The following is a 13,628-nucleotide window of genomic DNA, read 5'->3' as shown; positions in this document are numbered from 1 at the left end:
TTATAAACGTATTGCTTCACCTACTGCCTATTGTTTCAGCATGATTGTTTAAGCCTGGTTGAGAGTTGTACAAGTGTATGTTGTACTTATACATTATATTATATAATTTGAAACTGTAGATAATATATCCTTGAGACTGTCTTTATGTAGGTTTTAATAGTTTTATGTGAATCTCTAGTGAACATCTGCTTTGCTCAAACAAAAGATCATTCATATGGGGATATTCATGACGATTTCTACAATATCAGTTCTTGAATTTAACAGTTTCCTTGGGCCAAAAGGGTTCTTATCCAACCTTGTCCTCTACATGACATTTATTTGATACTATAAATATTCATTTAGTGAATCGATACATACCTACTTAATCTTCAAAATTAGTTAGCAGAATATAATATCTCAATTTAGACACGAAATACCACGGGAACAGCATACAATATGTTCTTAAACGTATACAATATGTTCTTAAACGTATACAATATGTATATGATGTATCTTGTGACGTATCCTTAAACTATATTATATATCCTTGAAACGACATGACACATGTTTGAAGAAATATTTTTTATCCTTAAAACAGTGTGGTGTATCTGTTTTTACATGTTGTTGTCAAATTATATATTTATGATATTTATAACATAGGTAGTCAGACTTATTTCTTCTTCCAGTATGAAGGCCTCGGCAGCAACGACTGGGTGTACCCCGACGGCGAGGAGTACAGCGCCCTCATGCGGTTAGTATCTTTACTATAGCCATCGAATTGTCTGGACCATTTTAAAGCTTAGTTTTATATTCTACTACCGATGTTTCATGTAGCAGCCGGAACATGGTATAATTGTCATCGTCCGACTACCATTGAGATCACAGACTGAATCTGCATTTAAGGGCCGCGTTGCCCAATGCTATCATGTCTTTGGAACCGACGCTTTGGTATTATCTGCTAATAGTCGTGGAATCGGGTTCCTGTGGGATCAAGATTCTACTATGTTTCTTTTACGATCATGGATATACAGATTGTCGAATTAACAGCTGTAATAAAAGTGTCGTGTTATTGCGCTGGTAAAGCTCCTGTTTGCAAGAACGCGTCTCTCTGGTACAACATATCATGTGTACTGATCATTGTGTTTTGATGTGTTGCTTTCGCAGTGACGGTGTATATATCGGTTGCATGGAAGAGCTTCTCGGTTTTTATATAACATAACAAAAACACATTTTTAATCCAAATATTTACTTAATCAAAACATTCATTAAGGCATGACGGACACAGTTTCACAGTCAGGTAAATAACTAAACAGCAATGAATGCAGGGAAATATTTTCAGAAGGTGAAACATGAGGCTAATAAATAAACCGAAAATTGAGTCCCTGTGCAATGCGTCGTTTCAAGAAAAACACCTATAAGAGAACACCACACCCTTACCGAAGTAGTCTAGCCTACGGTTAAGAGTGGAAAAGAACGAACGAGTTATCCATGCAGAATAGCTGTCCCTCGCATCATCATCATGAATTAAGATATCCCCAGTTCGATACAATGCTGTAGTCTCGACATTTCCGAGAAATGTAATTAAATATTTCCAGAGCATGTTTTTTATAACTCATCTCATCTAATCTGATCAAAAGCCATAGTACCAAAGTATTGATATTCACAACCCGTGGAGGTCAATGTTCTAGTTGTATTTACGACAGTTACGTTAAAGGTTAAAGATGGCCCAGTTGCTATGGAGGTAGGGAGGGAAAAGTACGACAGAATAATAATGTCAAATTTGAAAGTAAAAGAAACTCTTGAAATATAGACCCGACACTTATGAGATATGGCTGACAGGTTGACCTTTTCTTTCTTACAACTAGGGAATCTTGGAACTTCTGGCCACACAAACTACGTAAGACTTGTCTAAAATCAGAAGAGAAAACTGTGTTTTGAGAAATCTAACTACGAATAAGTCTTTCAAGCTTATGTTTTTTTGGTTTTGCGTCATATGTCACCAGACCTATGGAAATTGGTTTGATTCATGCTAATGGACATCTCGACTGATTCGTATCCAGGGCCTAGATTTTCAAAGCTCTCTTAGCGCTAAGATTGTCGTAAGTGCCATACATTAGCTTACGACTATATTAGCGCTAAGATTGTCGTAAGTGCCATACATTAGCTTACGACTATATTAGCGCTAAGATTGTCGTAAGTGCCATACATTAGCTTACGACTATATTAGCGCTAAGATTGTCGTAAGTGCCATACATTAGCTTACGACTATATTAGCGCTAAGACCGCCTCGGAAATCTTGGCCAAGTTATTGCAGTCAGTTTTTAACAGGCAACGGTGTTAGGTAACCTTCGTAGCAAATGAGCTCATTTCCTGTATCATATAAATCCCGAAGTAGAAAAGAGCATGTATGAAACAATGTCCTTTGTTTACATACACCACAGTTCTATACAGTCCTCAAGGTTATGTTCTCTGTTTCAAGGAAGTACATCCGGTGTACCTACTGGTCAACCATGACACTGACAACCATTGGGGAGAGACCCTCACCGATCACAGACCTGGTATGTTTGTTTACTCTGTATTATAACTGTCTGATATTTACGACCAGCATGCATCTCGATATATAATGGATGTCGTCCGAATAACAACGCTTTACGCAATGAAACCCGTTTATCCGGACTGTACCGTTCTCAGTGAAATCGTCCGGAAGAATAAACGACCGGATGAACGAATAATGCACACGTAACATCAGTGATTCCGACGGAATGGGACACTGTGATGGAGATCTGTGGAGGATATAATAATACTTGTCTCACTCTGAAGTGAACTTCCTTAATATCAAGAGTGTGGTTTTCCTATCAATTTTACCCGAATTTGGAACCACTTTGCAGGGAAAGAAACCTTTCAGTTTTTCCCACTAGACCACAGGACAAGTGAGTGGACAATAATTAGTGGTCCTGTCTGTACTTCACTGGTCCAAAATAACATTCTAGATTTACGTAACTATCAATACAAAATTCACTGGCTACCAGGACCACTGCAAACTGGTTATTTAGTGGTCCTGGTGAATTTTTACTACCCAGGGACCACAGGACCAGCGTAAATTTCGCACACTGCTTTGCATTAACTCACGGCCACGTAGATAGATCTCCGTTATAACTAATGTACTACCAACACTTGTTAGGACGAATTTCTTTTGAACCCGATCGCAACCATACTCTCGGAATGTATACATAATTATATTTCACTTCATCAGTGATAATGATATCATACATATAGTATGGCTCAAACAGTAGTATCTCATTAAACGTCCTTCAGTAACAACTGTAACGGTCTGTCTTTGCTCAACGCTAACAACTGAATATGTTAGAATACCTGGTGTAACTAGGGTGTGCGAGTGATAGAATGAGTTGAGTTTTACGCCGCACCCAGCAATATTCCAGCTATATGGTGGCGGTCTGTAAATAATCGACTCTGGACAAGAGAATCCAATGATCAACAGCATGAGCATCGATCACCCGATCCCGTTAGTCGTCTCTTACGACAACCATGGGTTACTGACTCGGTTCTAACTCGGATCTTCACGTATTCTAGGGTGATGTACAGCAGGAGGTAGACGCTAGGATAGCTTGGAGCAATAATTAAGTAGGTAACTTGCGTTTTGTATATGTTCAGGTCGTCTATGACGTGCATCCCACTTGAAAAGGAGAGCCGACAGGAAATTAATTTTTGAATATGGAATACTCTCCGTCCTTGTGACGCATTTGTTGGCACTGTTTGAAGTTGCCCAATTCCATCCAGCTGTGTTACTATGGGAATCAGACCCAGAATGTCTGCCAAAGTAAATGGTTTCTCTCAAGTGAAAGACAACCTTTTTCTCGGACAGCTTCTGAGAATGTATTTCCTGGCGTGCGGTGCCGAAGGGATCAAACGTCCCTATGTACCGGAAATAACATGAAGAATTTGTGAAATCTTGACACGGACCCCGAGGGGATTCGCTTAAAGTACATTGGAACCTGTCACAGGAGCATACTTGTACAAGCTTTGACAGTGAGGGATACTTCCGGTTATCACGCCTCAGACAAGAACCAACATGGACGTACTTGTTGCCGAAGTCAGACATATTGAACTGAAGAATGAATGGACAGCGGCAGCTTCCTTTCTATAATGCTAAGCCAAAGACAGAGAAAATTATAAAAGAGCGAATGTATTTTATTATTTTCTCTTAGAAATTCTTTCGTCTAATGTATAACATTCACGTTATTGAGCACGAATACGTTACAGTACATTGGAATTTATAAAAATTGAAACGAGAACATGTGATTTTTGTCCAATCCCTTCGCGAAATTCTGTGGAATTATGATACAGTACTGTTTTCTTCAAAGGTACTTTTAGTTTTCGTATTAGCTTTGGATACTGAGCAAGAGGCGATTTTAAGTGACAAATAATCAGGTAAGTGCATCCCCAAGACCCTGTATGAAATTGGTTCTCAAGTTTCCATACCTCTCATGTTTTCTTTTCACTTCCATCTCTAACCTCCGATTGTCTCTAAGTGTAACTTGGCCCTCTGAAATTCGAGTTAGACTGAGGAGACGTGTTTGTCTTAGTTAGTTAGGATACTAGCAGTGACCTCTCAACTTTGTCTCTTGCCAGGAGTATGTCTTCACTGGTATGACGTTCCTCATAGGCGTTTTCGTTTTCGCCGCCGTTGTTGGGAACGTCGGTGATGTCATCAGCAACATCCACGCTGCGAGACAGGACTTCCAGGCTCGGTATGTGGGGCAGCAATATCTTGTGTTTCTTTTGACAAAAAACATGTTCTAATAAATCCCACAAACAATCATGTTTTTCGTAGAAAGTGTATGAAAGTTTAGTTTAACGTACCGGTGTCTTCCTCTTTTCCTTCCCGTGAACAGAATGGACCAGATAAAGTTCTACATGCAGCACCGTCACGTTCCCGAGCATCTACAGGACCGGGTGAAGAAATGGGCAGACTATACGTGGAACAGGTAGGTCCGGGGCTGATGCTTATAAAGTCTAATTAACTTTGTGATATTCCGTGGGATATGGGTCACATATTCCGTTTAATACTGAAAGATTCTAAACAGGATTCAAAGCTTCGGACACAAATTTCGGGAAGGTATGATCGGAGGTATTTTAATAGAAACTGGACAGAGGTTGTTTTGGAGATACGTATTATACGTGTTTACCAGTTCGAATTACACTCAAAGATTACCTAATTATACAGCACTTCGTGCAATGTTATGGTCCAGTTTGGTAACGGGTGACTAGTTTGGTTGAGAAGGAGGGAGTGACATATCGTTTATCTCCGCTTAAGTAGTAATTCAGCAACATATTGACACACTTTGGACCCATTAAGGGAGTAAAACCGCGACTTCGGCGGCACGAGCGATCGCCTCAACCACAGAGCTACCTTAATCGGACGCACAAGCCATAGGTTGAAGCTTGGTCACAATGATGTCGAATACGGGTTTTACCAATCAATACGACTAACTCTATATGACCCTCAGGATGATATCTCGAATCCGCGGGTTGGATGATCCGGAGCAGGGTTACAATGATGCAGACAATGGGTAGCACCACGTAGTACAACAAACTATGTATGCCCCTGGTGAATGTAAGCAATGTATCTGATCATATCTCGGTGATGAGCGATCCAAACGCTATAGATGTGTTGCAGTTGTTCAAGGACAAATGGTTTGACGTTTGAAATGCTTTAGAACGTCTATTGATCCTTGGAAATTCTTACAAATTATCTTAGTTCCACTTAAAAACTGGGTTGTACTTTAACTGAACGAATTCCCCAAGGTCCTAAAACCCCACATGACCAATTTAATCTCAATCTGAAACTCGCAGTGATTTCCTGCTAAAAGAGCAGTGTAGGAAATGAACTGAACTACCACAAAGGACACTGAAGCTGGTTCTTTTAACTGTCACGTAATTTTCTCTACCCAATTTTTAGAACGTGTATGCGCACACAGCCATGCTTTGATGATCGACAAACGAGGGATAATGGCATGTTTTATGGGAAGAAAGATTATAAAACAGACATTACTCAGTAATAGATTTAATAGGAGAGCACTTTACTTCTGGTTTGTATGTCGTGTGGACCAATAATATTGATTATTCAGAAGGAGAATGCAGGTTTCAGAACAAATACACGACAAGGATGGGGCATTTTACAGACAACTGCAGTATAGAATTCTCCGCCCCGCGAAAATAACAACGCACATTGTCATCATTAAGCGCCAGTAGAGTCAGTTTAATCCATCGTCTCCTTTCTACGACCATCGTGCGATAATAAATCGGAAGCCCAACGGAAATATATATCTTTCAGTGTAGTATCGGTTACTGTTTGAGGCAATTATATTTCCGTGATGTTGGCTTCCTTCTATGATGGCACCGATCCCGTTATCTTCCCGATGACCACGATGACCGTTGCCCTATACCACTGTCTCCTCACTCCTCTGTAACGTACCATGTGTCAGAGGGTGGTGGCAGCTGATGCTTCAGCTTGTCATAAATACAGAGTAGAGACGTATATAAGTTAATATATATATGGCGTCTTGTGCCGATCACATCACACATTTGGACGACCTGTCGACCTCGTTCATATACTCATGGAAACGAATAAGGGAACACCTGAGAGTACAAGTGTTCCTTTATTATTTTCCAGGTTTCTCTACAAGGTATGTATTGCTCTGTGAGTGAAATTCTGGAACACTTGTAGTTTCAGGTGTCCCCTTATTCGTTTCTATGAGTATATCACGAGTATAACAACCATTATGACTGCTTGTTGTCAGGATTGTCTGTTATGTCATCGTATCACAGCTGAACAATGCTCAAGCTGTTGATCACTGGATTGTCTGGACCAGACACGATCTGTAGTTTACTTGAAACATGTTTCTACTGGGGAGTCTAGCGTGAAGCCAAGTGTAATCAAATCAAATATAGCCTATATGTTCTAAATGTTCCTCCATGAAGGAGTAAATATGGCTTAATCATATGGCGTCTGAGTGAAACAGTGAGATCAAGACTTAGATACATGTATACTTAGCGTCGCTAGTAACGTGTATACACATGTGTATCCATGCTTTGTAGGACAAGGCTGAAGGCCAGTACTCTGGTGTTAGTCTATACACCTGTGTATCGCCATTTGGTAGAATTAACTGACTGGCTGAGTTTAGTTGTACGACGCTTTTAGCAATATTCCAGCAATATCACGGCGGGGGGACACCAGAAATGGGCTTCACACATTGTGCCCGTGTGGGGAATCGAACCCGGGTCTTCGGTGTGACGAGCCATCGCTTTAACCACTACGCTACCCCACCGCCCCTGGTAGAATTAAGGTCAAAGACTAACACTGTGTTACTTGTTAAGTGTACACACCTGTCTATCTATGTTTTTGTAGGACGAGCTTTCCGATGCTAGTTAACAGAATAGATCTGTGTATGTATTTGTGGTAGAACCAATCTAAAGTCGAGCATTGTGATGCTAGTTAGGTGATACACATGTATGTCTATGTTTGGTAGGATCAATCTAAAGTCGAGCCTTGTGATGCTAGTTCGGTGATACAAATGTATGTCTATGTTTGGTAGGACCAATCTAAAGTCAAGCATTGTGATGCTAGTTCGGTGATACACATGTATGTCTATGTTTGGTAGGACCAATCTAAAGTCGAGCTTTGTGATGCTAGTTCGGTGATACACATGTATGTCTATGTTTGGTAGGACCAATCTAAAGTCGAGCATTGTGATGCTAGTTAGGTGATACACATGTATGTCTATGTTTGGTAAGACCAATCTAAAGTCAAGCATTGTGATGCTAGTTAGGTGATATACATGTATGTCTATGTTTGGTAAGACCAATCTTACGTCAAGCATTGTGATGCTAGTTCGGTGATACACATGTATGTCTATGTTTGGTAGGACCAATCTAAAGTCAAGCATTGTGATGCTAGTTAGGTGATACACATGTATGTCTATGTTTGGTAGGACCAATCTGAAGTCAAGCATTGTGATGCTAGTTCGGTGATACACATGTATGTCTATGTTTGGTAGGACCAATCTGAAGTCAAGCATTGTGATGCTAGTTCGGTGATACACATGTATGTCTATGTTTGGTAGGACCAATCTGAAGTCAAGCATTGTGATGCTAGTTCGGTGATACACATGTATGTCTATGTTTGGTAGGACCAATCTGAAGTCAAGCATTGTGATGCTAGTTCGGTGATACACATGTATGTCTATGTTTGGTAGGACCAATCTAAAGTCAAGCATTGTGATGCTAGTTCGGTGATACACATGTATGTCTATGTTTGGTAGGACCAATCTAAAGTCGAGCATTGTGATGCTAGTTCGGTGATACACATGTATGTCTATGTTTGGTAGGACCAATCTAAAGTCAAGCATTGTGATGCTAGTTAGGTGATACACATGTATGTCTATGTTTGGTGTTTGGTGAGGCCAATCTAAAGTCGAGCATTGTGATGCTAGTTAGATGATACACATGTATGTCTATGTTTGGTAAGACCAATCTTACGTCAAGCATTGTGATGCTAGTTCGGTGATACACATGTATGTCTATGTTTGGTAGGCCAATCTAAAGTCGAGCATTGTGATGCTAGTTAGGTGATACACATGTATGTCTATGTTTGGTAGGCCAATCTAAAGTCGAGCATTGTGATGCTAGTTAGGTGATACACATGTATGTCTATGTTTGGTAGGACCAAGGCTATAGATGAACCCAGTGTATTGCAACTTCTGCCAGAGAGACTGCGGACAGAGATCGCCATCCATGTTCATCTGGAGACACTGAAGAAGGTAAGACAAAATGACCGAATGACCACTCTATGACTATAAGTGAGTGGGTTATTCATTATCGCGGCTTCTTGGTTCAATTTGACAGAGGAAATTCTGAAAAGACACGAGTGTTAGACAATTTGGTGTAACCTGTAACCTCTGTCAGTTCACACAAAATCTGGATTCAGATTTACGCATTAACCATTATGAAGATCCTGCAAATCTGATGTTCATTCATGAGATACGAAGGGCTCTGGAAAGCCTACGGAACGGATCCAGATTACTGCGAGGCCTTAGATCAGTGGTCCACTCATCGTCTACGTATACCGTCTATCGAAGTATCGAAGACATTCCCGATGCACAAGATCCCATTGCATCGGTTGTTATTCCTGCAGCAATCATAAAGTCATTGGGTCTTTATACTTTAAAGGAAGATGAAATTATCTGGACAATAACAGTGTTAAGTGTGATATTTTCGTACAATTTTATAAAAGATGAAGAATTGTTGTCCAGGTCAAGATTTTCGAGGAGTGTGAAGAGGGGTTGCTGAGGGAGTTGGTGCTGAAACTGAGGCCCCAGATCTACTCCCCCAGGAGACTACATTTGCCGCATTGGAGAGATAGGTACGTAGAGAGTCTCACCCGAGTGTCTTTTGATATCAAATATTTCACCACGAGTTGATAAAGTAACAGATTTTTTACTTTTATCAACGAGTGTTGATATATTTGATATCAGAAGACACGAGGGTGAGATTCTATTTATCATAAAAAATCACACTTCATTAGTTTTCAGTGAAAAGTGTACATCTCTGAACACAGTACTGCCATTAGATTTGCAGTGCAGCGATGTCATAGCATTGTGACGTCATCAAGTTCATCAGAACATTGTACAAAATCTACTGTCAAAACGATATCTCCTAGGAGATATCGTCTGATCTCACACAAGCGATATCTCCTGTGGAACACAATTTTGGATGATAAACAGTCTTACACTGACACAAACTCGTACTTTTTGGGCTCCTGGCTCTGGTATGTAAGGTTTGGACGTTAAGGGATCAGTACACATTCACACACACAAAGTCGTCATTTTAGGGCTTGCTTAGCGTGTAAGGGATATGGCCTTCAGATAGGTACACAATCGTACACGAAGAATCGTCCTTTTGAGGTTGCTAAAGTGTATGGTTAGAGGTGGTTTTCAGGTAGACATGTAAATGTTCTAGAACAATGAGAGAGAAACTCAACATCACCATACAAGTCTTAAATATTAAGTATTGATCACCCGAGTGCTATTGATCTGGGAAGCACCTTGAGACAGACGCACAAGACGCCATTCATGAATACGTATTCGTAATACAATGCAAGTCAACCGCAAACACAATACCTAACTGCCTTTACCATAAACATCGCATGTGTAAGATTCAAATTAAACTTACAACAGTCCCACGAGAAAAGGGACTTACACTGTTAAATGTCTGCGCCTAGGAATAAATAAATCATGTACAGGGACGGTGCTACGTCTGTATGTATATATGTAAACTAAAAGCAGGAAAGGAAGACATTCATCTTCTTTCTTTTCAGGTCGGGAAATGTACATTCTGAACCATGGAAGAGTGGAGGTACGTATGAATGAATGAATGAATAAATAAATGACAATGTGGACCCAAATTTGAACGACACAATCGATTATGTTCAATGAGAACATATTTGCAATAACCCTATGTAATTATTAGAAAATGTAGATTAAAAGCTGTTAGGCCATATAACCTTTTGTGTTCTGTCGGTGGGGTAGATGTATGGCCTGACGGACTGACTGTCTATCATAGATTCTGGTCCCAAGCGCTGTGTGGCCGGTCAGAGGACGCAGGTAGCCGTCCTCACCCCAGGAAACTACTTCCGGGGAGATAAGCCTACTCAAGTTGGACGACGGGCAGAACAGGTGAGAGATGATGTTTTAGGGTGGGATCACACTTTCTTAATAAAGTAAACATTCTAATGCTCACACACTCCGAGAGAGAGAGCTGGTACACAAAGTCAGCGACTTCCATCCATTTTTGCTTATACTACACGGAAGTACTTCAACATGACACCTCCAGCCTATAGGCAATCTACATTCCACTTTCAGTCTGTACGTCATCAATGTCCTACAATATTCCACTTCCAGCCTACTATACAATACACCAATGTCCACAATATTCCACTTCAACAGTCCACTTCCAGCCTACACTACACCAACATCCTTCAACAGTCCACTTCCAGCCTACACTACACCAATGCCCTTCAACAGTCCACTTCCAGCCTACACTACACCAACATCCTTCAACAGTCCACTTCCAGCCTACACTACTAACATCCTTCAACAGTCCATCCTCCTTCAACAGTCCACTTCCAGCCTACACTACACCATTCTCCTTCAACATTCCACTTCCAGCCTACACTACACTACACATGCCCTTCAACAGTCCACTTCCAGCCTACACTACACTAACATCCTTCAACAGTCCACTTCCAGCCTACACTACACCTTCATTCTCCCTTCAACAGTCCACTTCCAGCCCACTTACACTACACTAATGCCCTTCAACAGTCCACTTCCAGCCGACACTACACTTCAACAGTCCATGCCCTTCAACAGTCCACTTCCAGCCTACACTACACTAATGTCCTTCAACAGTCCACTTCAGCCAGCCGACACTACACCAACATCCTTCAACAGTCCACTTCCAGCCTACACTACACTACACAATGCCCTTCAACAGTCCACTTCCAGCCTACACTACACCAACATCCTTCAACAGTCCACTTCCAGCCTACACTGCATATCTCAACCAGACACTATGTCAATGCCTTCTGCAATCATTAGTTCCTCTAAACAGCTCAAACAGTTATATTCCCTCCTTGCGTGCATACAAACTGTGTTAAATCAACAGTTTAAACTGCAATAAACCATTCTAGACGTAATCCTAAGGTTTTATGCGCTGTAAAACCAGGAACAAGCAACGACATGTCTGTATTTATCACTCACGTTAGGGCATTGGTAACAAACCAAATGTATCCGCAATGAATTTATAAATGCTATAAACCTCCTTAACCAAGACATGTACCTTCGTGTAATCCGTTTAAAGAGCCATATGTTTATGTTCTGGAATAAAACATCCTCTAAAATATTCCATGTTTTCTAGATCGTGTTTGAAATGTATGTTATTTATGTATCAGACGTACAGCGGACGTGAGGGCTATCGGTTACTCGGAGCTACTGTGCTTGTCTCGTAGGGATCTCCTTTCGGTGAGTCACAAACTGGGCATGCGAAACAAACGAAAATGGAATATTTTACAGTAGTAACACTGGTGGGATTGTTCTCATGTTTCGTTGAGTTCAACCTTGACATTGATTAAGAAACTAAGATGGTCCTCTTGATTTGATATTTACTGTCTCGACGTTTTATGGAGGTATGGTGCTGCCGCTTTAAGTCTAGGTCTAATACTCGCTTGGAAGAAGGACTGTTTGAAGTGTTGAAGGTCACATGTCCATTGTGGAAATTTAGTAAAGTGGTGAATCATGGAATAAGAATGATCAAGAGCTCCCCGTCTTCTAAAAATGCGATTTGGTTCCCCAGAATTAACTTACGATATTTAATCTGTTATCTGCTCGTTTTTATTCCTAGATAAGTACTGTTATATCACTATCAATAAATATGGGTTATTATGACTTTCAAAGAACGCTGAAGGGAAGTTGGTCAGCCAAGTGAATAACGACTCGTGACGCCTGAGAGTGAATTTTGATGAAATACATGAAACCATTTTTGTTAAAACTATGATACATCATTGACTCCAATTTTCCATGTACAGTACATGAATTAATTAACATAAGCAGGAGTTCATATATAGAAATGTCTGACACGGGAGCAGAGGCGTCAGAGGCGCCACACAAGTCTCTATGGACACGGCTGAGACCTACGGTCGTTGATTTGAATATTTCATGTAAACTATGATTGTCACTGAAGCTGGATCATGTTTCTAGGAAATTGTTACTATATCGTCGCTATCACTGATTGATATTTGATCGCAAAATCTATAACCAACAACAGACAGTCTAACTCTGGGAGACAGCTGGCTTGGTTCGTTGACAGCGTAATTAACGCATGTGTCTAGCACCTATCTCGGCCAGTCGGACTTGTAAGCACAGTTCCTGTTCGTTTTCCTTGACCTAAAACCACTGTGACCTGTTTCTTCAGATAAGACGCGTGTTCGAACTTGTGTTCAGCAAACCATGTTTGCATGTTTGTAGAGATGATCACTGGAATCTGGTGGTCAAACTCACAGACTTTGTTGATACAAAGTCTTTATACCCTAATTGGCTAGAGGAGTGATGCTCATTATGTCAACCACGGGGGTGGTGGGGTGGGGGTGGGGGTGGGGTGTCTGAACCAGTCCAAATTATTTACAGCCCGCCGTTATATGCCTGGAAAGTGTTTGAGTACGGCGTTAAACAATGAAATCAGATGACTTACACTGTTAAATGTCTGCGCCTAGGAATAAATAAATCATGTACAGGGACGGTGCTACGTCTGTATGTATATATGTAAACTAAAAGCAGGAAAGGAAGACATTCATCTTCTTTCTTTTCAGGTCGGGAAATGTACATTCTGAACCATGGAAGAGTGGAGGTACGTATGAATGAATGAATGAATAAATAAATGACAATGTGGACCCAAATTTGAACGACACAATCGATTATGTTCAATGAGAACATATTTGCAATAACCCTATGTAATTATTAGAAAATGTAGATTAAAAGCTGTTAGGCCATATAACCTTTTGTGTTCTGTCGGTG

General features: G+C 40.6%; 1 protein-coding gene across 1 annotated transcript in view; it reads left to right on the top strand.

Moving 5' to 3' along the window:
* Positions 1 to 13,628, top strand: part of LOC124275581 (cyclic nucleotide-gated cation channel alpha-3-like) — a 71,057-nt gene that overhangs the window by 46,299 nt on the left and 11,130 nt on the right. The window contains 8 exon segments of the mRNA XM_046711173.1: positions 666 to 730; positions 2,459 to 2,537; positions 4,630 to 4,748; positions 4,893 to 4,985; positions 8,723 to 8,819; positions 9,312 to 9,386; positions 9,388 to 9,421; positions 10,376 to 10,413. Of these exon segments, the coding sequence (XP_046567129.1) occupies positions 666 to 730; positions 2,459 to 2,537; positions 4,630 to 4,748; positions 4,893 to 4,985; positions 8,723 to 8,819; positions 9,312 to 9,386; positions 9,388 to 9,421; positions 10,376 to 10,413 (600 nt within the window).

This window comes from Haliotis rubra, unplaced genomic scaffold, assembly GCF_003918875.1.
Source record: "Haliotis rubra isolate DU_JTF1 unplaced genomic scaffold, ASM391887v1 Scf20, whole genome shotgun sequence".
Taxonomy (NCBI): domain Eukaryota; kingdom Metazoa; phylum Mollusca; class Gastropoda; order Lepetellida; family Haliotidae; genus Haliotis; species Haliotis rubra.
The sequence above is the reverse complement of the archived record's forward strand: the minus strand, read 5'-3'. Positions and strand labels throughout refer to the sequence as shown.